At 48.9% G+C, this 27,403-nt stretch overlaps 1 protein-coding gene across 2 annotated transcripts in view; it reads right to left on the bottom strand.

Moving 5' to 3' along the window:
- Nucleotides 1–27,403, bottom strand: part of ESPL1 (extra spindle pole bodies like 1, separase) — a 588,475-nt gene that overhangs the window by 326,263 nt on the left and 234,809 nt on the right. For both annotated transcript variants that reach the window (XM_078687592.1, XM_078687600.1), the window contains one exon: nt 479–588. In XM_078687592.1, coding sequence (XP_078543718.1) covers nt 479–588 — 110 coding nt within the window. The remainder of the gene's footprint in view (nt 1–478; nt 589–27,403) is intronic.

The following is a 27,403-nucleotide window of genomic DNA, read 5'->3' as shown; positions in this document are numbered from 1 at the left end:
AATGCAGGCCTCTCCGGAATTACTGGGATGAGTAACTACAATCTTGAAGAGTTACATTGGTTAACATAGCCACTACGTAAAAGCATTGCGAATTATTCACAAACCTAAGAAACACAATATTTCATATACATCTGCTATGTTGGCATTGGTGCTGGGCAAAAGGGCTAAAGCAATAAATTGGATCTACTAGAGCAACTAAGATCTCCACATGGCTAAAGGCTATGACCAAATGTGGCTTGCAGAGGAAAGGATCACTGCACATAATTCTCCCGTCCATTACATTGGTTAGAATAATATTCAACAGTAGACAATAGCAGACTTCCATCAAGCATGGGCGGTATTTTCCAAATGAAATTTAAACAATGTATTTATTTTTAAATTAAAAACAGTTAATTGTGGGAATAGCTTTTTATCTTTAACGACCTGCAGCTTAATGGGCTAGAGATTAAGTTTTTGCAAACAGTAATTTTGCACTCACCTGTGCCAGATTCCAGCAGAAAGAGCACCTGTTGCAAATCCAACTTGCACAGCTCTAATTCAGTGCGCTGAAGCTCCAACTCTGCCTTTGTGACTAGAAACGTTGCACACCTAGACAATACATAAAAAAACAAAGCAACCATGATTGTTGTGCACTTGTATGCTGCCATAAAAAATAAAAAAACACTTGCAACCTCTGTTTACCATCTTAATTCTTTAAATTCACACACATTAACAAACCTCAGCATTTGCACTGCATCCCAGAATACTTTGAAAACGTTTTATTCCACATTATAAACAATGCATATCTATTATTAGACCACAATTCATTATTTCTTTGTTTGGACATTCAAGGGGAGAAGAGTTGGCCTAACGGCTAGGGCGCTCGACCTCGGACCTGAAGGAACTGGGTTAGAGTCTCGGTAACGACTACTAAACCTCCCGTGATTCTGGGCAAATCACTTAATCTCCCTGTGCCTAAAATGAAAGTAACTGGAAAACGTAAAAATGTAACGTAACTGGAAAAATATGTAAAGCGCTCTGATACCTGATTCGGTTCAGGTCTAGTTCACGCTATATAAAACTCTGCACAAAAAACAAAAAAAAAAAAGCATAAACACAGGGTGCTAAAGTGCAGATGTGAACTGAAGTCTCACTGCGCACACCACTTACCCTGCTGCTAAGCACAAGTTCACATTACTCTAGTCTCTGGTCATTGGGGGACACTGGGCTGCGTAAAGCTTTATCAAAAGACACCGGCCTCAAATTATTTTTTATTACTAATAGTATTCAGAGAAATCATTACATGTAATGTGTTCAGACAGTGTCTTCAGTCACTGTTGCCATCAGACAATAGCACAATAATGTATCCTACAAGTGTGACAAGAAGGAATATCAGTTAAACATAGTAGCTCTGAGAATCTGGCATAAACTTTGCAATTAAAGCAAAACAGTCAAATACAAATAACGGAGTGTATTTATTTATTTTTATTTATTTTGAAAGTTTTACACAGCGCGAACAAGATCTTTGCCGATATCAGAGCGCTTTACAAAGTAGGGAATACCAACAAAAGAATGAGTAACAGGTCCTTAAGTATATGGACATTATAGGTAGTAAGTGGGATGGGTAGGTGCGTGAGGGAACATAAAAGCACAGGTAAATCAATACTGCATGTAGATGGTCAGGTAAGTGAATAAATACAGTTAAAGCACATGGTTGTAGGGATCGATCAGAATAATACATGAAAAACACATAATCGTAGGGATCGAGCAGAATAATACAGGAAAAAGACAGTCGTAGAGGTCGAGGAGAAGAATACAGATCGGTGCAGAGACTTTGCAGATTCATGTTAATAGATCAAGTGTATTTGGCCATGAGAATAGCTTTTACTTCTTTCTTAAAAAGTGTGACGGAGGGGATGAGCCTGATTTCAGGAGGGAGTGAGTTCCAGATCCTGGGTGCCATTCCTGAGAAAGAGCGTTTATACGTCTTTTCCTTCCGGAATCTTCGAGGTTTTAACAGGAGATTGTTTGTGCCTCTGGTGTATCTAGAGCCACCAGAGATTGACAGTTTCTGGGTGAGGTATCCGGGAGAGCTCAGGTGTACAGCCTTGTGTGTCAAGCATGCGATTTTCAGATGTATTCTGGCTTCAAAAGGCAGCCAGTTCAAGGATTTCAAGTCAGGGGAGATATGCAAGTGTTTTTTTGACCCAGTGATGAGTCTCGCTGCAGCGTTTAGAGAGGCTCTTAGGGGTGCAGTGGTGGTTAACGGGAGACCGCAGAGGGCGATGCTGCCGTATTCAATTCGCGGAATTACTAGTGCTTGTACTGCAGTTTGGAAGTCTTTGGCTGGTAAGAAGGGTTTGAGTTTCCTCAGGGTATTGATTTGGAAGTTCGCTCCCTTAGTAGCCTTGCTGATATGATGCTGCATGTTGAGATTGGAGTTCCTCTTGAACAATCAGGGTTCCGAAAGAACAGTGGTACATTAGACAATATATCTGTCCTGCAGACCCTGATCGATAAATATCCTGTGGGTCGGAGGTCCCCATTGTATACTGCATTTATTGATTTCTCCACAGCGTTCGATAGGGTGGACCGAGGGACGCTGTGGAGGAAATTGCTTGCTATGGGAATACCCGGGAACTTGTTAAGAGTAATAATAGCACTCCACTCATCAACATGGACTCAAGTCTTGTTAGGAGGAACTCGGGGCCTTTCAAAGAAAATTCCCACTAATAATGGCCTGAAGCAAGGATGCCTATTAGCCCCATTGCTTTTTTCAATTTATATAAATGATCTACCAAGCCGGTTAGGGGAATGTAAGGGGGATCCTCCACAAGTGGGTGATCTAAAAATAAGCTGTCTGCTATATGCGGACGATGCAATATTAATGGATCTAACCCCAATTGGACTCCAGAGGCGATTAACGGAATTGGTCAGGTATACCAAGGATTATTTTTTAAAGATAAACATTTCAAAGAGCAAAGTGATGATTTTTAGTCATAGTGGCTGTAAGGTTAGACCAAACTTGAAATGGTTTTTAGGAGATGAAAGAATGGATATAGTAAAATTTTATCAGTACTTAGGAAAAATCTTTACAAATAGGTGCCATGCTAAGAGACATTTGGACCATTGCAAAAGTAAAGCCATCTCGCAAGCATCTGGTATTAATCGCCTTTACTTGCAATGTGGAAAAAGACATTTTTCTCACACTATTGCAGTATATAAAATAAAGATTTCTCCGACTCTAAACTATGCAATTGAAACAATAGATGAAGGTGAGTGGGCAATGTGTGAGAAGGTGGAAGGAAAAATTTGGCGCCAAATATGTCATCTAAATTATTCTGCGCCCATTGCAGCTCTTAGACTTGAATTTGGCCTCCCTTCTACATATGTGCTTTCGATGGCAGCGTGTTTGCGGTGGTGTAAGGCTCTGCAGAATGGGCAGGAGAATCTATTAAGGGCTGCATTGTTTAAGGAAATTTTTGTTAATCTGCTAAAGAAAAGTGTAATCTTCAGAAATTTAAAATCTTTAAGTATTTTTGATCTTGATTTTGAAGAAGTACTCCGTTTAGATAAATCAGCTCTAAAGCTTATTATTAAAAAATCTATATATATGATCTCAAGTAGAAGAGATCAGCAAACATGTAATGCGAATGGAAGGCTAGATTGCATTATGGGGAGCTTTATTGTCAAAAAACCTCAGCCATATGTATTTTGGAACCTGTATCATGGAGCATGCCGCGTGCTCTTATTATTGAGATTGAACATGCTTCCTTTGAGGATTGTGACAGGTGCTTGGGAGGGTATCCCCAAAAATGAAAGACGCTGTAATCTATGCAATGGCGGTGTACAAGACCTTAATCATGTCCTGATAGTGTGTCCAGCACTCCATCTAATTCGCCGTAAATATTTAAGGCATGGTTTTTTACAGTATAATATTGCAACGGCAGAACAGGCCCGCGATTTTCTTATGTTCCCCCCATCCGAACTGATGTGTTTTAAAATTTTCTGCTTTTTTAAAGAATTTTTAAATGTTTATTAAAAAAAAATGAATGGGTATGGGTGAATTGTAGCTATTTTAAAAAATATTGTGTGTAATCATTTTTTGTATCAGTATTTTATTGAAGCACTATTGGCACTTTGTTAGACCGCTAAAAATAACCCCATTCAACCCTTACTGCTTCAGATCATATTTGTGGGAATGTTAATTAACTATGTGTGTTGCATTACAAAGTATTAGTAAAACATTTGCACTTTAATTAATGCATTAGCACTTTAGTTAGTACTGTTGAAAATAATTGCTGCTTTTTTTGATTCTCTTCTTGACAAGTTCATCTCCTAACAAAAAAACTTTTTAACACCCATTGTCTTTCGAAATGTTTGTCTTAGCTGATAACCGATGAGTTTTAGACTAAAAGCCGATTGATATGATACTTTTGCCCTTTAATGTGATGTATTAGATTACTTGCCCTCGCAGTTGAAATTTAGTGAAAATGAGGTATTAATTTTTGTATCTTAACAACTGATGTTTTTTAGTAAACCAGATTTACGAGGCTAATTATATTGTATCGATAGGTGTAATTGTGAAATTGTTTTTTATCTTTTTGCTTTGTATGAAAAAGCTGTTTTTATTCTGTATTTTATGTGGAATTCCATGGAATTCCAAATCATAATAAAAATAAATTGAAATTGAGATTGGAGTCGAGAGTTATGCCTAAAGATTTTGCTGAGTCCACGATGGTGGGTAGGACATTGAGTGCAGTTAGCTGTTTAAGCCATGTTTGAGTGGTAGAGATCTTCGTGGGGGGTGAGATCAGAAGGAACTCTGTTTTCAGAGCGTTGAGTTTGAGATGATTATTGGCAAGCCAGGATTGGGTGCTTCTGATCGTTGAGTTCAGGAGTAAAATGTCATTGGGGGATTGTAGTTTGAGATATAATTGGGTGTTATCTGCGTACATGTGAAAAACATTGGATGCTTGTAGCAAGGTGGTGAGAGGTTCCATAACTAGGTTGAACAAAGTTGGTGATAGGGAGGATCCTTGGGGGACACCTAACGAAACAGGTATTGGCGAGGACATCAGGTTGTTACTCTTGAATTTCTGCGACCTGTTATGTAGGAAGGAAGTGAACCACTTGAGAACCGTCCCAGATAGACCCATTCTTGTGTTCAGAAGTTCGAGTAAGTTCTCATGTTTAACAGTGTCAAATGCTGAGGAGAGATCAAGAAGGATGAGGAGGCAGGTATCGTTTTGATCCAGCATTTGTAGGGCGTCGTCAATTATGTGAGTCATAGCAGTTTCAGTACTGTGTCCTGCTCGGAAGCCTGATTGATGAGCGTTGAGGAGATCAAACTGATCAATGTGTTTAGTTAGCTGTAGTTGTGCGCATTTTTCCAATAGTTTGGCGAGAGTGGGAATATTGGTAATGGGACGGTAGTTGTTTAGGTCGGATGGGTCGGCCGTAGGTTTCTTTAGTAAGGGTGTGACTTGTCCGACTTTGAGGGTGTCAGTGATTGTTCCTTGTTGGAGCGAGCCGTTGATAATTTTAGTCCACAGTGGAAGGAGCCATGGAGTGAAATCTTTGACAGCGTTGGCAGGGAGGGGATCCGTGAGGTGATTAGAAGGTTTCAAGGTGCTGAGCAGTTTGCCTATTTCTTCTTCGGAGTAGGTGTCAAAGGATGACCATGTGGCATTGTTTTTTAGCTCGGTGGGTGTTATGCAGTTGGGTGTGGTGTAGAGGCTTGCATCAATGCGGAGATCACTCTTAATGTTATCAGTTTTTTGGGTAAAGAAAGCGGCAAAGTCTTCACAGGAGGGTGCTTTACCCACAGTACTAAGAGGTTGGGGTTGTTCCTTGGCTTGTGTTCTGATTAGCTCGAACAGTTTTCTTGGACGGTTTTTGCTTGATTGAGCTGGAGGCTGAAGAAGTTTGCTTTTGAGCGCTTTATTTTCCTGAAGTAGGCGTTTCCCTTTTTCTTCAGGGTTTTCAGGTGCAGTGCAGAGGGAGCTGTTCTCCAGGTGCGCTCTGCCATTCGCATGGCTCGTCTATCTTCATTGAGACTCCCGTCGTACCATGGATTGGAGGTTTTAGCGGAAACTCTTTAGCTGCATGGGAGCAGCCTCATTAATTGAGGTCATGGCGTTGAGATAGTGGTCAGTCAAGGATTGGACATCTGTTGCGCCCGTGGGCGGGAGCAGGAGGTCACGGCTGTTCGGGGGTAGGGAGTATGGGTTGAGTTTTTTCAAGTCTCTTTTCCATATTTTAGGTCTGGAGGATTGAGTCATGTTGAGTTTGACTTTTTCATTGATGAAGAATGTGACGATATGATGGTCTGACCAGTCACATGGTTGGATAGACTCAAGTTGAATAGCGTCCTCTTTGGCGATAAGGTCGAGGATAGAACCTTTCTCATGGGTCGGACTGTTGCATAATTGTGTGAGGTCCAGGGCGTTGAGGAAATTTTTAAGACTATTTACCACCGCATCATTGTGATCATTCCAGTGGAGGTTGAAGTCACCAAGGTATATTTGGGTGAGCTGTCGTCCGGCGTTAGTTGAAATCATGTCCATGATTTGTTGGGCGAAGGTGAGGTTGTCTCTGGGTGGGTGGTAAATGCCATGAAGAGAGCATATCGGTTTACCCTCACTGATAATATCGAGGCAGATGTATTCGCAGGAAGTTAAGGAGGCTAGGGAAGGTGCGGAGACTTTCAGGACCGAAAGGTTGTTCCTGTATATGCATGCAATTCCACCGCCTATCTTGCCAGACCTGTCAAGCCTAATGATGTGGTATTTGGGGGGAACCAGAATGTCCATTATAGGTGTAGAAGAATCGGTTAGCCAGGTTTCAGTCAAGATGATTAGGTCAAGGTCCAATGATAGGATGAGATCGGCAATGGCAGAGGAGTGCTTAGAAGCTGATCTGCAGTTGAGGAGAGTGCATTTGAGACGGGGTGTGTTAGGTGAGGTAGAGGGTACTAGAGCGAGGGGGACTTTTCTAAGGTTCTTCGGGACGGATATTCTGTTTAGTGTGGAGGGTCTACTGGCATTTGAGTGTATCGTGGGGATGGGGAGGTGTGTGGCGGTTGTGTGGATTAGGGGAGCTGGGTCGTAGGAGCGGAGGAGGGTGAGAGTGTCGAGATCCGAAAGAGGGTTGCATGTGCGACGTGGGCGGTTGTTGCGATTATGAGCAGGGATCGCGGTCCAGTGTTGGCGGCGGGTGCGGTTGTTGCGATTGTGGGCATGGATCGCGGTCCTGTGTGAGGGGTGTAGCTTGCGAGCGTCATCAGGACGGGTGGGGAGCCTGTTGGGGGGGGGGGGGTGGTGGTGAGTGGGGTGTGTCTGGGGGGTGTGATCAGTAGCCCTTTGATGGTGTGAATGTCTTCTTTGATGGTGTGAATGTCTTCTTTGAGCTGGAGAAGGAAGGACATAATCTTGTCCAGCGTGGGATAGGTGTTAGTGCTGGGGGAGGTAGTCCTGGGTGAGTGGTTGACCTGTGAATTAGCGTGCGGGTGGTGGGGTGGGTTGGTGTACATGCAGGGCTCCGTGGTGCCGGCGTATGAGTTGGTGTTAGGGAGGGGAGAGGGTATGGGGGCGATGGGAGTGGACGAAGTACGGAGGAGGTTGGTGGCGTAGAGGAGGGTATTGTTGGCAGGCGGAGAGCGGGGTGGAGGTGGCGTGTATGTTGGAGATGGGGGAGCCTGAGGGGTAATGAGGGCTGAGCGTGGGGGGGGGGGGGGAATGGTGTTGGAGATGGTCCTGTCGTGGGGAGGGGGAGTTATAATAATAGATGTGGCGTGCTCTGTGTGGTTAATTAGCGGGTGGTAGTGGGGACTGAGAGTGGGGGGGACGAAGGGTGGGAGTTGTCGTTGTGCGTGTCGTTCTGATGCTGATCTAGGTTAGCGGGATTGTGGGTGGGGGCTGTGGTGTCAGGGGAGAGAGGAGTGGGAGTGGTATGTGTGGGGGTCCAGGTGTTGGTGTTAGGTGGGCGGCTAGTGTGTGAGGGGGAGAGATTTGTGACTGTGATTGAGGAATGTGGGGTGGTAACAGCAAGTGGGTGATTGACTGGGGTGCTGGGGGTAGAGGTGGGGTGCGTGTCGTTCTGATGCTGAGCTAGGTTAGAAGTGTTGTGGGAGGGGGCTGTGATGTCAGGAGTGATAGTGCTGGAGGAGATATGGGTGGAGGTCCGGGGCTTGGAAAGGTGCTCTTTGAACTTCGGGAACAGGTTGTCTAGAAGTTCCAGGTTCTTGTCTGTGGATTGAATTAGGACAATCCCGTTATTGTAGATAGTGATGGTGATTCTGCCAGGGAAGAGTTGGGATGGTGTGATGGAGAGTTAGGCCATGAGCCGTTTTCCTAGTGGTGTTGACGGAGAGTAGGGTGAGGAACGCTTCTCTCCATTGAGCTCTACGTGAGGTGTGGAAGATGATATCAATGTTCAGGGATCAATTGACCGGTGAGAAGTAGGTGTCGGCAAAGGGAGTTTCGGGGTGGGACCTCAGGAAGTTGTGTTTAGAGCGTTTAGCGGCTTTTTTGGTGAGTGTGGATGGATAATTTATTCTATATGTGTACTTGCCGATGAGATCCATGTTGGGATGGCTGTAGAGGTGGGTATGGGAGGGAGAACGATAATACACATGCGCAAATGACGACTGTCAGCCGTAGGTTACTTAGCACACAAGTAACACTAGTGAATGGCCAAAAATAACCCCAATATAAGAGGTAGCAGTCGGTGCAGTCCAGAAGTAACGGTGAGTGGATGCAGCTTACCAAAGTGTACAAGGTAAAAGAGGTAGCAGCCAGTTAAATGGAGCCAAAGTGACATTAGTGAGTAGCCAAAGATAACCAGAGTGCAGGAGGTAGCATCGGTGTAGTCCAGTAATAAAAAGTGAATGTGTGCGGCTTACAAGAATGAGCAAAGTATATGAGGTAACAATCAGTGCATAATAGGGATAACAGTGAAATAGGTGTAGCTTACAAACTATACAATATACCATCAGTGCATAATAGGGATAACAGTGAAATCGGTGTAGCTTACAAACTATACAATATACCAAATAGGAGTAAAATACTAAAGATATACTGGAACCAGTATAGGTGCAGACAGAAGGATACAGTAGACAAGTATGACACTGGTGAGCAACCGGTACAGTATGAGGTAGCGATTGGTGCAATACCGGTGAGGGAAAAGTGAAATGGGTGCAGTTTACACAGAGTGTATAAAATACAAGTAGAGGTATAAAACTGCAGTATAGGGCGGACACTTAATCACACGAAGATATACATACAGAGCTATGTAAAGTCTGTGGTAGGTGAGATTGGTCTAGATAGGCCATATCTTAGGGTATATTCAGATAGTGGGAATGACTGGTCTATAATGGGCGCCAAAGCGAAAGAGACCAGACCAAGATGGCCACCCAATTAGGGGAGATCGAGACGATAGTCCTCTTTTTGGTGTTGTTGCTTGTAGATCATGGGAGTGGAGTGAGTGCAACTTACAGAAATGTACAGTATATAAATAATGGTATAATACTGATGCATTGCTGGAACAGAGTATTGGTGCAAACAGAGGCTGCTTGAGTCATAAATGACACTAGTAAGCAGCCAAAAGAAATATGAGGTAGCGATCGGTGCATTACCGGTGAAGAAAAAGTGACATAGGTGCAGGGTACAACAATTCTACAAAGTACAGGTAGGAGTACAATACTGCTATAAGAGGCAGATACTTAATCACACATATATATGAGGTAGTAATCGGTGAGTTACAGGTGAAGATAAAGTGACATGGGTACAGGGTACAAAAGTGCACAGATTACAACTAGAAGTACAACAAATGTGTAAAATAAAAATAGAAAAATAAAAATACAATACTGCAATAAAAGGCAGACACTTACAGTGTTTAGATACAGAGCTATGTAGGTGTGCGGTAGTTGATATTAGTCAAAAAAGGCCTGTTCTTAGGGTCTGGTCAGGAAGTGAGAGTGACTAGTCCATGATGGCCGCCGAAGAAAGAGAGATCAGTCTAAAATGGCCACCAAATAGGGGAGATAGAGCCGATAGTCCTCTGTTAGTTGTTGTTGCTTTAGGACCAGGGAAGGGCTATTTCAGTTTCTATTTGAGCAAGCCCAGTTCTTGGCTTGCTGGGAGGAAGTCTTATCTCTATTTTGGTGGTCTTGTGTGGGGGAGTTAAACTGAGGAGCCTCGTGGGTATCAGCGGTACAGGAGGGAATTTATTGCTACAGTTTTAGGGCCCCCGCCATTTTGTACAAAGGAGGCTTTTTCTAAAAAGTGTGAATAGTCGAGTGGGGTAGATAAATACCTTTTTGTAGATTCTGTTGAGCAAGCACGTTGATGTTGCCAGCAAAGTGATGAATATATCAAGGTCTAGCCAAAAGAATACAGTTGCAGTGTTTAAAGACTACTGGTACTTTGATGTACGTGCGTGGCCAGGTTTAAGTACTGTTGCAAAGTCTTTGTGCCTGTATGTCATTTCTGCTCAGTAGTTGTGCTGATGTGAACAGCAACATTTTGCAGGCTTCTGGGGGTCTAGCCAGAGTGTTCAAGTGCGATGTTGATTCATTTCTTGCCAGCAAAAAACCCACCTTTGCAGGACTGCTCCCAGGGTATCAGTGGCAGCAGGGGATCCGCAGTATCGCATCGTCGGGGTCAGAGGCTTCAGAGGCTTTTCAAAGACAGGGAGACCCTGTTGTCACCTGATAAACCAGGAAGGGAGGTTGGCGGGAAGGGAAGTGCTAGAGACATATAAAACAGTTCAGTGTCACAATTCACCCAATCCTGTTTAAGCAAGTGTACTCCAGGAACATAAAATAATCAAAGGCGGCCAGGTATGAGTAAACTTTGTTTCAGTGTACTCAATCCTATGGGTTAAGATCTCCATAGCCATAACGTGCAACAATCGTGCGAACCAGGAGGCCACAGGAGGGGCGAATGACTGCTTCCAGTGAAGACAAATAAGTTGTTTAGAACCCCCCCCAAGAATGTGGACCACCAGGGGCCAATCCGTGTGCATCAGCCTCAAGTTCCATAGGCCGTACATCTAAGATAACCGTTATACAGGAGTTTAGTAGGGGGAAGCCTAGAATTTCTTTCCAATAGGTGGTTATGACCAAACACTACCACCAAATGTGTTTAAAATCTCCTGGGGATGCCTTACAGTGCCAGCAAAGATCCGATGTAGTGCAATAAATAGTCGGAAGGTAGGTCGGTGTATAGTACCACCATCTCGTCAGCTTGTAGGCCATCTCACGTGGTATACTGCAGTGTATTCTGGGGAGATCTCCCCAGACCATCTTCCAGTGATTTTGCGAGAGGTCTTCAATGGTATCGGAGTACTGTGGGGTTTGATATGCATAAGTGTGTGTTATATCGGAATGTAAGTGAACTTGGTAGGTGCGGGAGATCAGACTGTGTGCAGTCATATGCCCTAACTAACGCCTCAAAAGGGGTAAGGTGTCAGGGTGGAGTGCCCAGTAACAGTTGACAGTATTGCAGGTGGGCCATTTCTGGGTACGTGAAATTCCTGTTTACAGTAATCTAACGATTTAATAGAGGTTCGCCCGCTTCTCAAGTACGGAATGACCGGGTTCTAGGGCCGTAGTAAAGTCTGGATTGCGTGCAGAGTGTTGGGGGAAAGAAAACGTGGTAATTACACGCTTGAGCAGAATGTTGCCCCAAAGTTCGAGGATGGTCCTGGTAGGATGTCACAAGATGAGAACCCTGTGGCCGTGCATATTTAGGGAGACATGCAAGATCCCAGAGGTCTGCAAGAGACTGCCCGGTCCATGTGGAACCAATATTTCTCGTTCTCCCTCACCACCCACTCAGATATAAAGCGAAGGTGCGCCACCCAGTGGTACTCCAAGAAAATGGGCCCCATCAGCCCCAAATGAACAAGTTACTTACCTTCGGTAACGCTTTTTCTGGTAGATACAATATCTGCCTGTGGGTTCCTCACCTTGTGAATATCCCCTTGCGTCAGCAACATTCGGAAATTCTTTTTGTAGCCTCGTGCCGACGTGGACTAGGACGTCAGAGACACGACCTCGCTCGCGACTCCGCTGACGTCACCGACGCCTACAATAGGCCCAGGCCGGCGTGATGACATCAGTTCCGCCCTTTTTTCCGTGCCATCGAGACACACGGACGGACCAATGACAGTAGATATATACATAGTATACACAGTACACAATAGTCAAGGCAAAACACACAGTGTAAAGCAAATGCAGGAAAGCAGTTGAAACATCTCCTTGACAACAAAATAATTACATTACAGTAACTCTGGCATAGAAGAGTGGACAACGGGGAGGCGGGTGGGTCAGTGATGAATCCACAGGCAGATATTGTATCTACCAGAAAAAGCGTTACTGAAGGTAAGTAACTTGTTCTTCTGATAGATACATCTGCCGTGTGGATTCCTCACCTTGTGAATAGAGTCCCACAGCAGTCCCTACTCCCGGAGGAGGGTGTCCACTCTTCTAGACCAGGAAATCCTGAAGGACAGAGCGTGCAAAGTGACCGTCCCTCCTCACTTCGGAATCCAAGCAGTAATGCTTCGCGAAGGTGTGGAGGGAAGACCAAGTAGCCGCACTACAAATATCCTCTACAGGCACACCTCTAGCCAATGCAGAGGTCGAAGACTTAGCCCTTGTAGAATGAGCCCTTATACCCTCTGGTGGTTCCTTACCGGCCAAAGAGTAGCAGATCTTTATGCAGAGGACAATCCATCTCGACAAGGTTCTTTTATGGACCGCTATTCCTTTCTTGCAGCCAGCAAACCCAATGAAGAGCTGGTCTTCCAAACGAAAGTCCTTGGATCTGTCCAAGTAAAAGGACACCGCCCTTTTAGGGTCCAGACGGTGCAGTCTCTCTTCCTCCTTAGAAGGGTGAGGGGGAGGATAGAAGGTAGGTAAGGTAATGGACTGCCCCAGATGGAAGGGAGTTACCACCTTAGGCAGAAAAGCAGCCCTGGTCCGGAGAACCATTCGATCAGCATGAATGGTCAAGAAAGGGGGCTTATGACTAAGAGCTTGAAGCTCACTTAACCTCCTTGCCGAGGTTATTGCAACGAGGAAGACTGTTTTAAAGGTTAAAAGCCTCATGGGACATTTGTGAAGAGGCTCAAAAGGAGCACCCATCAAAAAAGTCAAGACAAGATTTGAGTCCCACTGAGGCACAATAAAAGGAGAAGGAGGGAACTTATTTATGAGGCCCTTCAAAAATCTTAAAACCACAGGAGACTTAAAAAGAGATGGCTGGTCAGGCAAGCAGAGAAAAGCCGATAGCGCAGAAAGATAACCCTTCACTGTGGCAACAGCAAGCCCCTGTTGCGCCAGAGAAAGGGCAAACTGGAGAACATCAGACAAATGGGCTCTCACAGGGTCAATAGACTTTTCCCCACACCACGTGACAAATTTCGACCATCTATAAGAATAAATGGACTTAGTGGAGTTACGCCTGGCTGACAAGATGACATCCACAACGTCAGGCGGAAGGGAAAAGGAATTCAGGTTGCCCCGTTCAATCTCCAGGCATGAAGGTGCAATGTCTGGAGGTGGGGGTGTAGAACCTGCCCCTCCATCTGAGAGAGGAGGTCTGCCCTGAGAGGGAGATGGAGCGGCAGGTGAGAGGAGAGGTGGAGAAGATCTGTATACCACACCCTTCTTGGCCAGTCCGGGGCGACCAATATGACTTGGGCCCGGTCTTGACGAATCTTCCTCAGAACCCGAGGAATCAAAGGTATGGGAGGAAACACGTAAAGGAGTTGATTTCCCCAACTCAACTGAAACGCGTCCCCCAAAGCTCCTTGGAAACTGGAGACTGCAGAACGACAGGCAGTGAGCATTCCCGCGAGTGGCGAACAGATCCACCCGAGGAGTTCCCCACATCTGAAAGATGTCGTGAACCACCTCCGGGTGAAGCCTCCACTCGTGGTCGGCAGAGAACTGCCGACTGAGACTGTCTGCACGAACGTTCAACACTCCGGCCAGAAGATTTGCCATCAGACAAATCCGATGGTCCTGAACCCAGGACCAGAGGCGCAGAGCCTCTCTGCAGAGACACTGCGACCCCACTCCTCCCTGCTTGTTGACGTACCACATCGCGGTCATGTTGTCCGTCAGTACTTGAACTGACTGACCGCGAAGGGAAGGGAGGAAGGCCTTGAGCGCCAAACGTATCGCCCGCAATTCTAGAAGGTTGATGTGAAGCAACCTTTCCTCTGGAGACCAAAGACCCTTGACCTCCAGATCCCCCAGATGAGCACCCCACCCTAGAGTGGATGCATCAGTTATCACTGTGGCCACCGGAGGAGGCAACTGAAAAGGCTTTCCTTGAGACAGATTGCCTTCCACGCTCCACCAAGACAGATCCGCCGCAGTTTCTCTGGAGATCCTTACTGACTCCCTGAGATCCCCGTTGTGCTGATACCACTGCCTGCGGAGGCACCACTGGAGTGCCCTCATGTGCCAGCGTGCATGGTTGACCAACAGAATGCAAGAAGCCATCAGACCGAGCAGGCGAAGGACCTTCAGGACTGGAACGACCGCTCCATTGTAAAATAAAGGAATCATCTCCTGTATGTCGCGAATCCTTTGAGGGGGAGGGAATGCACGACATACAGTTGTGTCCAGTACCGCACCTATGAACAGGTTGCGCTGGGAGGGCACCAGGTGAGACTTGGGTACATTTATTGAAAAACCCAACCTGTACAACAACTGGGTTGTCTCCTGCAGATGCTGGAGTACTCTCTCTGACGACTGCTTTGATCAGCCAGTCGTCCAGATACAGGAATACAGGTATCCCCGATCTTCTGAGATGTGCTGCCACCACTGCCATCACCTTGGTGAAGACTCGAGGCGCAGTAGTAAGTCCAAACGGAAGGACCGCAAACTGGTAGTGCTGCGATCCCACCGTAAAACGGAGATACCTCCTGTGCGACTTCAGGATTGGAATATGAAAATATGCATCCTGCAAGTCGAGTGACACCATCCAGTCTTCTTCCAGCAGAGCCTAAAGAACCTGAGCAAGGATGAGCATCTTGAATTTCTCCTGCTTCAGATAAAAATTCAAGATCCTGAGATCCAGGATTGGACGAAGTCTGCCATCCTTCTTGGGAATCAGGAAATACCGGGAGTAGCATCCCTGACCCCTTTCCTGCTCTGGGACCACCTCTATCGCACCTTTTCTCAATAGAGTTTGGACTTCCTCCTGGAGGAGTAACAGATGTTCCTCTGAGCAATACCCCTGGCAAGGAGGGTAATTGGGAGGGAATTCCCGAAAGGGAAGGGCATACCCAGTTTCTACGAGATTGAGAACCCAAAGATCTGATGTAACAGATTCCCAATCCCGTAGAAAGTGGGTAAGCCGACCCCCCACTGGGCCTACATGATCCTGAATGGAGGATCTAGGGCTGCTTCTCTGTGGCTGGGGGGTTGGAGGAAGCGGAGGAGGAGGAGGCTTGACGCCCTCGAGGACGTGCCCTCTGTTTTCCCCTGTATGACCTATACAAGGTGTTCTGCTGCTGCTGCTGCTGACCTTGTCTATATGAACGAAAGGACGAGCGGCCAAACCCTCTAAATTTCCTGGCCATAGAGCCTCTGACCTGAAGGCCAAGAGATCTAGCAGTCGCCCTGCTGTCCTTGAATCTCTCCAAGGCCGTATCTGCCTTTCTTCCAAAGAGCCCCTCACCATCAAAAGGCAAATCCAACAAAGCCGACTGCACATCAGCCGAAAAATCAGACGACTTCAACCAGGCTGAGCGCCTCGTGGCAACCGCCGTGCCCATGATCCTTCCCACAGAATCCGTAGTATCAAGCCCACTTTGGATGACCTGACGGGCTGCCGCTTGAGAATCAGACAGCTTCCTCAAAGTCTTTTCTGCTATCCTCAGGGACCTTAGGGATTAATGAACGCATAGAGTCCATAAGAGCATGAATATATCTGCCCATAAGGCAAGTGGCATTAGAAGACTTCAACGCCATACTAGCCGAAGAGAAATTCTTTTTTGCAATTTGGTCCTGTTTCTTGGCCTCTTTGTCGCCAGGCACCTGTGGAAAAGCACCCACTGATTTTTTAGAACAAGCGGCCTGAATAACCAAACTCTCAGGAGAGGGATGCGAAGACAAAAAAACAGGATCCTCAGGAGCCACTCTATACCTCCTAGCCACACTTTTTGAAACTGCAGGAGCAGAAAAGGGTTTTTTCCATACCTCCATAATGGGATCTTTCAAAGCATCATTAAATGGTAGTATCGGCTCCACTGCCGAGCTTGGAGAATGGAGAACCTCAGTCAGTAAATTCGACTTAAATTCGACAGTAGGCAAGGTCAAAGCCAAAAGTCCTGTTGCCTTCTTCATGACAACATGATATGGTTGCACATCCCTGGAGGGTGCATCAGGTCCCGAAGGCAAAGACCACTCCGGAGAAAATTCGAGACCACTCGCCTCTGCTAGGTCCTCAAAACAACTCCCATCCAGTTCGCCCTCCTCCACTTCAGAAGAACACTCATCAACCCTCTGTTCATCAAGAAGACGTTGAGCTTCTCTCCGAGATCTCATTTTAACTCGAAGTGCAGTCGAATCCAACGCCGAATTCGACGGCGTCGGAGCAGACTTCAGAATCGAATCCGAGGGCTTGGAAGGATGCTCCATAGATTTGCTAGGAGTCGGTGACGTCGGAACCGGAGTCGTCGACTTCGGCCGAGCCGGCGTCGATATCGGCGTCGACCTCAGTGGAGCTTGGAACTGCCACAACGGAGTCGGGGCTGGCATATACGGCATAAAAGGTGCCGGAGCATATGAGTGAGAAACACCCAAATTAAAAGCCATGGGACCCGAAGGTGCTCCAGAGGAGTACCATGATCTCGAGAAGACACCATACATCGCGTTTAAAAACGCAGAGGGGTCCTGACCTGGAGTCGGGAATGGTGGATGCTCAGGCCGATCTCGAGGCAGGTTCGAATCTGCCTCCTCAACAGGATTCGAAACCTCCTCCTCAACAGGAACTCCATCTGTGCCATCTGGAGCCGGAGATGGAGACGGAGCCGGAGCCGGAACCGGAATGGACCATCGACTCCGAAGGGGAAGCCTCACCTTCTTGATCCAACACTTGCGGAGGAATTACTTTTGACTTCATCCTCTTGGGAGACCTCGATCTAGAACCTGACTTATCACCTGAATGATGACCGGATCCATGCCTCCTCTTCTTTTGTTTCTTATGAGAACCAGAAACTTGATCAGACGAAGACTTCGAGGCCGACGCCTCTCGAGACCTAGACCTGGATCTCGACTTCGATCTCTTCGAGTGCTTCGAGGATCTTTTAACTTTACTCGCCTTTAATTTGGCCACAAGAAGTTTAGATTCTCTTTCGCGAAGAGCCTTAGGAATCATCTTCTGACATGAAGAACATCCCTCCACGTCGTGATCCGAACTCAAGCACCAGATACAGTCCTGGTGGGGGTCCGTAACGGACATCATCTTCCCACATTCTCTACAAGGCTTAAACCCTGTCTTCTTTGTCGACATGACAACGGTAGCAAAGGGTCAGAGAATGGAGAATCGAAGAAATAAAGTAACAATAAGCTATAAACTACAGAGTATCCCGCAACCGTTAGCGTCGACGACGTGGAAAAAAGGGAACCGATGTCATCACGCCTATTGTAGGCGTCGGTGACGTCAGCGGAGTCGCGAGCGAGGTCGCGTCTCTGACGTCCTAGTCCACGTCGGCGCGAGGCTACAAAAAGAATTTCCGAATGTTGCTGACGCAAGGGGATATTCACAAGGTGAGGAATCCACACGGTAGATGTATCTATTAGAATACCCCATGGTCTCTAAGGAGCATTCGAACAGAATTGGAGAATCTGGGTCGTCTCACTCCCAATAAGAAGGCATCAATATCTTGCTGAATATGTAGGATATCCTCACGACGAATGGGTGTGGGGAGCATCTGGAACAAGTATAGGACCCTGGGAAGGTTGGACACTTTGACGGCATTGAGACTCCTTAGCCAGGACATGTGTAGGGGCCACCAACATTGAAGATTGCCTAGGACAGATTTTGATATGGGGCCCAGTTAGCTATCGTCAAGTTTGATAGGATAGGGTTCAGCTTGAGGCTTAAGTAGCGTATGTCATGTGGGGCCCACTGAAAGGGAGCAAGAGCCTGAGTATTGTGAGATTAAACGCTTGGTATTAAGACATATTGACCCAGAAGCCTCAAAAGCAGTCCAAGCGAGGACCACCACCAGAAAAGAAAACATGGGCTGAGTGAGCGCAAGCAGAAAATAGTCTGCAACCATGCTCAATTTATGCCTAGGCCTCCAATGGAGTCCGTCTGCCAAATGGTGGTGGCCAGGAGTTTCTACACTAGGGAGAACAATAAAAGCAACAGAGGGCATCCCTGCCGGGTGCCCCTCAGGCATATTGGCTTTGTGTGAAAGCCATTCACTTGAACAGCAGCAATGAGGGGGCATGGTAGGACGTCATAATACAAGATATCATGCTTGGACCCAGACAAATTATCTTTAGCACCGCTTTAAGAAATGGCCAGCTGACTCCGTCAAAGGCCTTCTCCGCTTCGAGGGAGATAAGGCATCAGGGTATAGCATGATGAGATTCTTCGACTAAATGGGTGATCCAGCAGATATTCACCTCTTGCCAGTTATGGATAAAGTCAGCCAGGTCAGGGTGAATCAAGCCAGGAAGATATGGCTCCAGGCAATTCGCCAAGATCTTGGCATAGAGTTTAGCATCAAGATTTAAGAGTGCAATGGGACAGTAAGAGGTACCTAAGGATGAGTGCAATTTCCGTCAACGCCATAGTGAGGATGACGCCAGTTTCTGAAGAGAATGTATTGAAAAGCTACAGGAGGCGGTCCTGGAGGAGAGGGACTAAATGTTTAATAGAAGGCTAAAGGGAGATCATCAGGCCCAGGAGTTCAACCTAATCTGCAGATCCTTTAGGGCCTCCTGTTCAGTAAGGGTAATAGTGGACTCCAAAAGTTACGTGTGGGTAGGATCCCAAGTGCAAAATAAAAGGTAGGAATCTATGAGCGTGCAAGAGAACCGGTCCTCTGAGTAAAGAGCCTGATAAAAATAATAGAAGGCCTGTTGCTTTGCCTGTTCAGAGGTAACCCAGTCACCGGTGTTGGTCTTGATATTGGATATATGTGCACAAGCATTTTACTGTCGTATTTTGCGTGCTAAGATTACTCCCCCTTTATCTACCCCACTCGTAGTATCACTGTTTCAAAGCAAGCAAGCCCTCAATGCTTTATTAGTTTGAAGGGCCAGCAGTTGGCCATGCAGCAGGGCCAGCTGTCTCTTGTTACGACAGGAGGGGTCTGTCTGGTAAAGATGCTCAAGAGATTTGATTCTGGAGGTTAAACCCGCCTCAACCAGATCGGATTCCAGTGTGCAGGCAATAGAAATGGAGGCAATGACACCCCAGCACTCCCACCCCACCCCCCTGGGTGGTGGCGTTAATACTACCCCAAATAGTGTAAGCCGAAGTTCAATAAAGGTAATTCAGCTCAAAATAGTGAGTTATCCCGGAATTGCCTTGATCCTTTGTGACAATCTTTGACAAGAAATATTTTGACCAACACTTCCATTTAGAGCCAATGTGCCCATTATTTCCTCTGGCCTACAATTTTATTTAGCGAGACAGAGGGTTCCACACACTAAACATTTGCCTTATGAAAACCTAGAGTAATTTTTAACCCACCACCCTACTCATTTACAGAAACCCTCACATAAATCACCACACTTTACTAGGGCAGCTCAAAAGAAATCAGGCAAAGAGCCCCCACTGTGGGGCTGGTTGGGCAATGCAGCGCCAGCCCAACAAGGAGCTGCCCGATGAAGCATGACACCCCTTGGGGTGTGTGAGGGCTCTTGCTACTTAAGGACCGGATCCCTTGACTTGATCCCTCAGGTTCCCTGATCTGCTCTTATATAGGAACTGCACACTTCTATGTGTATCTACTGTTTTTGGGGGCGTGTGCTGGACCTTTATCGGCCTTCAGTCCCTCCGTGATTATTTGTACCTCCAGACATAAACCAAGCAGACATTCAAGGTCTCTCTCAAGTGCTGCCGAAATTGCCCCTGCACACACAGATGGAAGTGGTATGATCCAGCAGAGGGTCCCAGACCAAGTTTGAACCCAACCTATAACGATATCACCCATAACAGATGTCAGTTGGTCATGCAGTAGGTTTTTAAGGAAAAGATCCTGCCCTTGATTGGGGCATAAAAATTCAAGAGTGTGAGGCGATGAGCAGTGCGGCATGTTAAGTTTCACAAAAGGACCATTGGTATCGCGCACTGTCTTAATTACATGTGTGAAAAGGCCTGCCTTACACAATTGTCAATACCGCTGTTCTGGTGGATGCATGCACACTAAAATGATGGGGGTATTTCGGATGAAACATACACGGGATGTCGGCCTTAATGAGAGGTCTCCTGGAGGAAGATGAGGGCTGGATTATGCGAAAGGATAAAGCACCATATTAATTTCCTCTTATTTAGAAAGGTCAGACTCTTCACATTAAGGGAAAGCAATTTAGTGTGTCGGTGGCCATTGAGAGGGGGAGGAGGGTTGGTGGCTGTATCATCTAGTATAGATGAAAGGGTAAATCTAGGGATGGCACGGTAGTATCCCATTAGGGAGGCATCACCCTCCGAAGCGCAGATCTCAGAGTAGGAAATATGATCACATCAACGACCAGGGGAAAAGATGGGACCTGGGAGGGAAAGAGACTATTGCGTGCATGCAGGCATCCACTAATGGGGCCTAACGCACAAGTTACTACTTGTGTAACAATATATCTGTAAGAGACATTAGTTAGTGATCGATTCCTTACCTTAGAATATACCTAGGCATCAGATGGGATCCGGAAAGTTTTGCTTAGCAGTACCACTGCACGTCAGTAGGTGGCATCCTGCGGCTTCGCCTCAGTCGCTGGCGTCGTCAGCGCCGAGATGACGTCACGGAGAGTACTTAGGCACCACCCATGCGCGGTGACCTCCGTTCTGTACACGACATTCCGCACCAGAAACGAAGAACCATGCAAGATACTGGCCATTGGTGCAAAAAACTAGGGCCCTGAAAGGGATGACCTTAACCTTAGTAATCAGTCCGCAGAACGGGGAGGATGCGTCGGGCGGTAAGGAATCTATTACTAACTAATGTCTCTTAGAGATATATCTTTACACAAGTAGTAACTTGTGCATCTGAAAGACACGTTAGTGATAGATTCCTTACCTTAGAATAGATACCCCAGCGATACCAACCCCGGAGGTGGGTCTGCGAACAGGATTACACCAGAAAGTCACGGAGCACAGAGCGGCCAAAGAAGCAGTCTCTCCGTACCCGACTGTGAAGGCAGTAGAGCTTGGTAAACATGTGCAGCGAGGCCCACGTAGCTGCCTGACAAATGCCCTGCAAGGGAACGCCGCATCCCAAGGCAGTAGTGGCTGCACTTGCCCTGGTTGAATGGGCCCGCAGCCCCACAGGAGGCTCCTTCTCGGCCAAGGAGTAACACGCTCTGTTGCACAGAACGACCCACCGGGAGATGGTCCGTATGTGCACGGCCTGACCGTCTTTGACACCTACGTAACCAACAAAGAGCTGATCATCCACCCGGTACTGTTGTGTACGCTGCAGATAGAATGCGAGCGCATGTTTCGGGTACAGACTGTGGAGCCTCTCCTCCTCCCTGGAAGGATGCAGAAAAAAAGTGGGAAAAGTGATGGTCTGCCCAATGTGGAAGGGCGTGACAACCTTTGGCAATAAAGAACGGGTCCTTAAAACCACCTTGGCCGGATTAACAGAAAGGAAAGGAGGTTTAGAAGAAAGAGCCTGGAGATCACTAACTCTTCTGGCAGAGGTGATAGCTACCAGGAAGGCCATCTAAGGTGAGAAGACGTAAGGGACAGTTATGAAGGGGCTCAAAGGGAGCGAACATTAAGTAAGACAAGATTCAAGTCCCACTGAGGCATTATGAAAGGCACGGGAGGGAACGTGTGCGTAATGCCTTAGAGGAAACTGTTCACAGCCGGGGACTTAAAAAGAGTAGGCTGATCGGGAGGCCTTAGAAAGGCAGAGATGGCAGAAAGATAACCTTTGACAGTGCCCAGAGCAGAGCCCTGCTGGGCCAAAGACAGAAGAACCTCAGAAAGAGGGGCAGAAAGGGGGTCCACAGCCTTTGCTGTGCACCATCCAACAAATTTGTTCCATCGGCAGGCGTATTCTGTTTTGTGGAGGGACGCCTGGCTGCCAGAATGACATTACAGACCTCGGGATGGTCCAAAGCCGTCAACTGTCACCGCTCAATCTCCAAGCATGGAGGTGGAGGATGGACAGGTTCTGGTGGAAGTCCGTCCCCTGCTGCTGCGACAGAAGATCCTCCTGAAGAGGCAGACGATCGGGGATCGATGCTCATTAAGTAGCTCGGGATTCCATACTCTAGCACAGTCCGGAGCCACCAGAATGACTTGGGCCCGGTCGTGCCTGATCTTCAGCACTCTGGGCAGAAGTGGTATAGGCGGAAAGGCATACAACAGACCGCAGCTCCACTCGTGACGAAAAGCGTCTCCGAGCGAGTGCCGCCTCGGAAATTCCAACGAGCAGTACTGATGACATTGCGGGTTCTCTTCGGTGGCGAACCGATCTAACCAAGGCTCTCCCAACCGCAGAAAGAGACCTTGTGCCACGTCAGAGTTCAGACGCCATTCATGGTCCATCAAGCACCGGCGGCTGAGTTAGTCCGCCCTGGCGTCCAGAGAACATGACAGGTGTTGAACCACCAAGGTAATGCTTTGATGTTCCAGCCATGTCCTCCTGACATGGGGTCCACGACCCCACCCCGCCCTGTTTGTTGCAGTACCACATGGCGGTGGTGTTTTCCGTGAACACCTGCACTACACTCCCCCGGACAGAAGGGAGGAATGCCTTTAGTGCTAGTTGGATCGCCCGCAGCTCCAAAAGTTTGATGTGGAGCTGGGACTCCGCCGAAGACCAGAGGCCTTTGATCTCCGCCTCTCCCATGTGGCCCCCCCCCAGCCCAGCAGGGACGCGTCAGTCACAACCACGTGCTCCGGGTGGGGTAGGGAGAGGGATCTGCCACTGACCCAATCGCGGTCCGTGAGCCACCACTGCAACTGCCTTGCAGTGCCCTCCGAGATCAAGACATGGTCGGACAAGTTGCCCTGATGCTGGGCCCACTGAAACTTCAGGTCCCACTGCAGAGCCCGCATCCGCCACCGGGCGTGATGCACCAGAAGGATGCAGGAGGCCATCAGCCCCAGAACCCGCAGCGTCAACCTGACCGAGACTCGGGATAAAGGCTAAAAGATAGGAATCAGAGCCTGAATATCCCGAACCCGCTTTTCGGGAGGATAAACCCGAAACTGCGCCTAGTCCAGAACCGCTCTGATGAAGAGGAGCTTCTGAGAGGGACACAGGTGTGACTTCGGCACGTTGATGGAGAACCCCAGCAAGTGCAGGAGGTCGGCCGTAGTCTGGAAGTGGCCGACTACTGTCTGGGGCGAGCCAGCCTTCAACAACCAGTCGTCGAGGTAGGGGAAGACTGACACTCCTAACCTGCGCAGATGAGCTTCGACCACCGCCATCACTTTTGTGAACACCCGTGGGGCGCTGGTAAGGCCGAAGGGGAGCACGGTAAACTGAAAGTGCTCGTGGCCTACCGTGAACCGCAGGTAAGGCCGGTGGGCCGGCAGGACGGGGATGTGAAAATAAGCGTCCTGCAAATCCAACGCTACCATCCAGTCTCCGGGGTCCAGGGCAGCTAAGACCTGAGCCAAAGTCAGCATCTTGAACTTCTCCTTCCGGAGGAAGCCGTTGACGTTCTGGAGGTCCAAGGCGTAGGTCCCCTTTGCCCTTCTTGGGTTACAAAAAGTAGTGTGAGTAACAACCACATCCTACTTCCGGCCCAGGAACGCGCTTGATGGCCCCCTTGGCCAAGAGGGCCGTGACTTCCTCTTGTAGAAGTTGCAAGGGATCCCCCGATATGCGGTGGAATTGCGGTGGCATGGCTGGAGGGGGTCGCCTCGAAGGGGAGGGAGTAGCCCCTTCGGACGATTTGCAGCACCCACCTGTCCGACGTGACAGTGCGCCAGTGGAAGAGGTGATGGCGAACCCTGCCCCTCACTGGCGTCACATGGGCCTGAAAGCACAGACTAGGAGGGTTTTGAGGCAGGTGCTGCGGGGGAAGGTTTGGACTGGCCTCGCCGCTGTCCCCGACCGCCGCTACAGCGGTTCCCACAGCCGCCACCGCGCTGTTGAACATTCTGCAGTGCGTGGCTGGCGGCACGTGTGGGGGCGCCCCTTCCTTGGCCACGAAACGAGCGAAAGACACCCGTTTGCTGGCGTGGGGCCGAGAGGCCCAAGGACTTGGCCGTAGCCCTGGAGTCCTTAAAACACTCAAGCACATGGTCTGCCTTGTCGCCAAAGAGGCGATGGCCATCAAATGGCATGTCCAGAAGAGTGGCTTGGACATCGGCCGAAAAGTTGGTGGACCTCAACCAGATGTGGCGGCGAACCGCCACCGTAGTTGCCATCGCTCTGCCCGGTGAGTCCGTGGTATCCAGCCCACACCGGATGGAATATCGCGCTGCATCTCGACCCTCCGCAAGGGCTTGGGTGAGTTTAGCCCGGACCTCCTCAGGGCATTGTGGCAGCACGTCCGCGACCGTGTCCCACAGAGTGTGGGTGTAGCGGTCGAAGAGGCATGCGGTATTGACTGACCGCATTCCCAAACTCAGGACGAGAACACCTTCCCAAATTGATCATACCTCTTGGATTCCCGATCGGGAGGAGCCGTCGGGAATGCGGATTGGGAAGTGGCCGGGCGGTAGCGTCTGGCCACGTTCCTATCCACAGGCGAACCTGTGGCGGGCTTGGACCAAGTGCCCACAAGAACGTCACACAAGGCCTCGTTAAATGGCAGCAGAGGCTCAGTGGAGCTTGCCTGCGGTTTAAGGACCTCAGTGAGGAGGTTAGTCCTCACGGCACGATGGGGAGCTCAAGGTGTAAGGCCTTGGCCGCCCGCTGCAACACTACACTGTAGGCAGCCCCCTCCTTTGTAGCCACGGTGGGAGGGGAGACAAATCCAGTGTCTGGCAAAGTGTTAAGTCCATTGGCCTCCCCAAGCTCATATGTCCAGTTCTGTTGAGACTCGCACTCCTGTGCCAGAAGGTCCACAGTCCCCTCCCAATCACCTTTGTCACCCATCTCCTGCATCTCAGGATCAACAGATGGGGCCGGTTCATGGAAATAGAAATCTCCATACGACGTCGAGAGCGGCGCCGCTCCGGCGCCGGAACCGGACAGAGGGTAGGATCGGGGACAGCATCCACAGCAGGCCCCGGGGGGTGACACCTGCAGGGCCGGCGCCGGTGAGGTCGTGAGGTCGACCGGCGACGACCCGGAAGCGGATCCAGTGAGGGCCTGCGGCACCATGACCGAAGTAGCCGGCGGCGCCGGGGCCGAAGCACCCGACCCGCTATGCCCTCCAACCGGGACCGTTTGGCCCGGAGGCACTGAGGAACCCGGCTGAGGAGGGAGGGACCTCATGGCCATGAGGTACCGCTCGATCTACTCTGGCGTCGAGTCATGCCCAGGGACCCGAAGGTGTGGGGCAGGCGGCGACATCCGTGACTCCTATGGAGCCGCGTGGGTGGTGTCACCCGAACCCCCGGCCGCGTCGCGAGAGCGTCGGGGTGGGTCGGAGGAATGATGACGTCTCTCCGACCTCTCATGCCTCTTACCTGAGAACTTGGATCCTGACGACCGATGTCCACTCCCGGAGCTGCGAGGACTCGGACCCCGCGACCGGTCCCTCGACCTCCTGTGGGACCGGGACCTGGAGCGGCGCGGGGCCGACTGCCGGAGCTCAAGTCGCTTGCGGGACCACTCCCGCCTAGCTTTAGACGTCAGGGCCCGGCAGTAGGAGCAGGTGCGGTCGTCGTGGTCGAGTCCTAAACACTTGAGGCACCGGCGATGGGGGTCGGTAACCGACATCAGTCGGTCGCACTTGGAACAGGGTTTGAACCCGGGCATCCCTACCGGCACCGTCTGAGTCGAAGACTCTAGTAAAGAAATGATGAAAAAGATCAAAAAGTTTAGTCAAAAAAGACTTCGGGGTAGAGCTTCTCTGGATCTGCGCTAGCTGGCGCGGAAAAAAAAGAAGAACTGACGTCAGCGCGCGAGGGCGGCGTCTAAGTACTCCGACGACTTCATTCCGCGCCAACGACGCAGACGACGGACGCGGACGACGCCTGCCGGCGCGCAGGGGTATTGCTACGCAAACTTTTCCGAATCCAGTTTGACGCCTGGGGATATTCTAAGATAAGGAATCCATCACTAACGTGTCTTTCAGATGCGGATGTTCCGCCCACTCTGATTTTCAAGGTCCTCCTGTTTCAGCTGGAGCGCGATGTGTTCTTCCAATGTCTCCACCCTCAGCCAAAGCATTTCTTGGTCGTCTAAGCGAGCATCAGCCGTACGCTCTAGGTCTTCCATTCGTCATCCCAAATTAGTGACCTCACGACAGATCTCTCTAAAGCAGGACTTAAAATCCATTTTCAGAAACCCAATCTTGCCACGAATTTCTTGTAGAAAGTGGTCCATATAGTCTTGAGAGATTGGCACCGATGATATGGCCCCTCCATACTAGGTGGAGGCAAGGGGGCAGAAGCTGCGTCCTACGCTGGGGCCTTACTTCAGAGTGCGGTAGCTGGATGGTCTCTTTCAGGTCCACTCCGGTGTCCCTCACCTTGCCACATGGCGTAACAACTGTCTGTTGTGAGAGCAGACATGGAAAGAATTAAGGGGGCCCACACCAGGGTCATATCAGAGGGAGACCAGGAGGGGTCCAGCTGCCCATGACTCGCATACCACACAGCAGCACAGCCAGGGAGGAGTGTTGCAGAGGCAGCAGTTTAATTGGCCAGCCAAAGTAGTTCCAGTGCAGGTTTCGTTGTAAGGGCTATAAGGTAGGTACTTGAGACGAGGCACCGGACCCAGGAGCCACAGGGAGGAAGGTCCAGTGCTCAATGGCAGTCCAAGAGGTCGCAGTCCCCTCTTTCCACTATCAAGGGAGTCGACCCTCCACTGCCTCGCCAGACGTGGCAGAATGTGGGAAGGTGAGCAAGCCAATTGAATGGCAGAAAAATAGGCAGATCACCCCACCGCTGCAGCATTCACCCAGTATGGTGCCTTTTGCAAACAAAGCAATCACAGATGTATCACTCCACACATGAAAGGGATGGTCCACCACAGGGCGGGCATGAAAGTCAATGGCGGGCACCCAGAGTTGGCAGGAGGCAGCCGCTATGGTCAGTAGATGAGGGGAGACCTCTCAGTGATGCACACATTTCACCCCCAA

Source organism: Lissotriton helveticus, chromosome 1_1 (assembly GCF_964261635.1).
Source record: "Lissotriton helveticus chromosome 1_1, aLisHel1.1, whole genome shotgun sequence".
NCBI lineage: Eukaryota > Metazoa > Chordata > Amphibia > Caudata > Salamandridae > Lissotriton > Lissotriton helveticus.
This window is presented reverse-complemented; position numbering and strand designations above follow the sequence as displayed.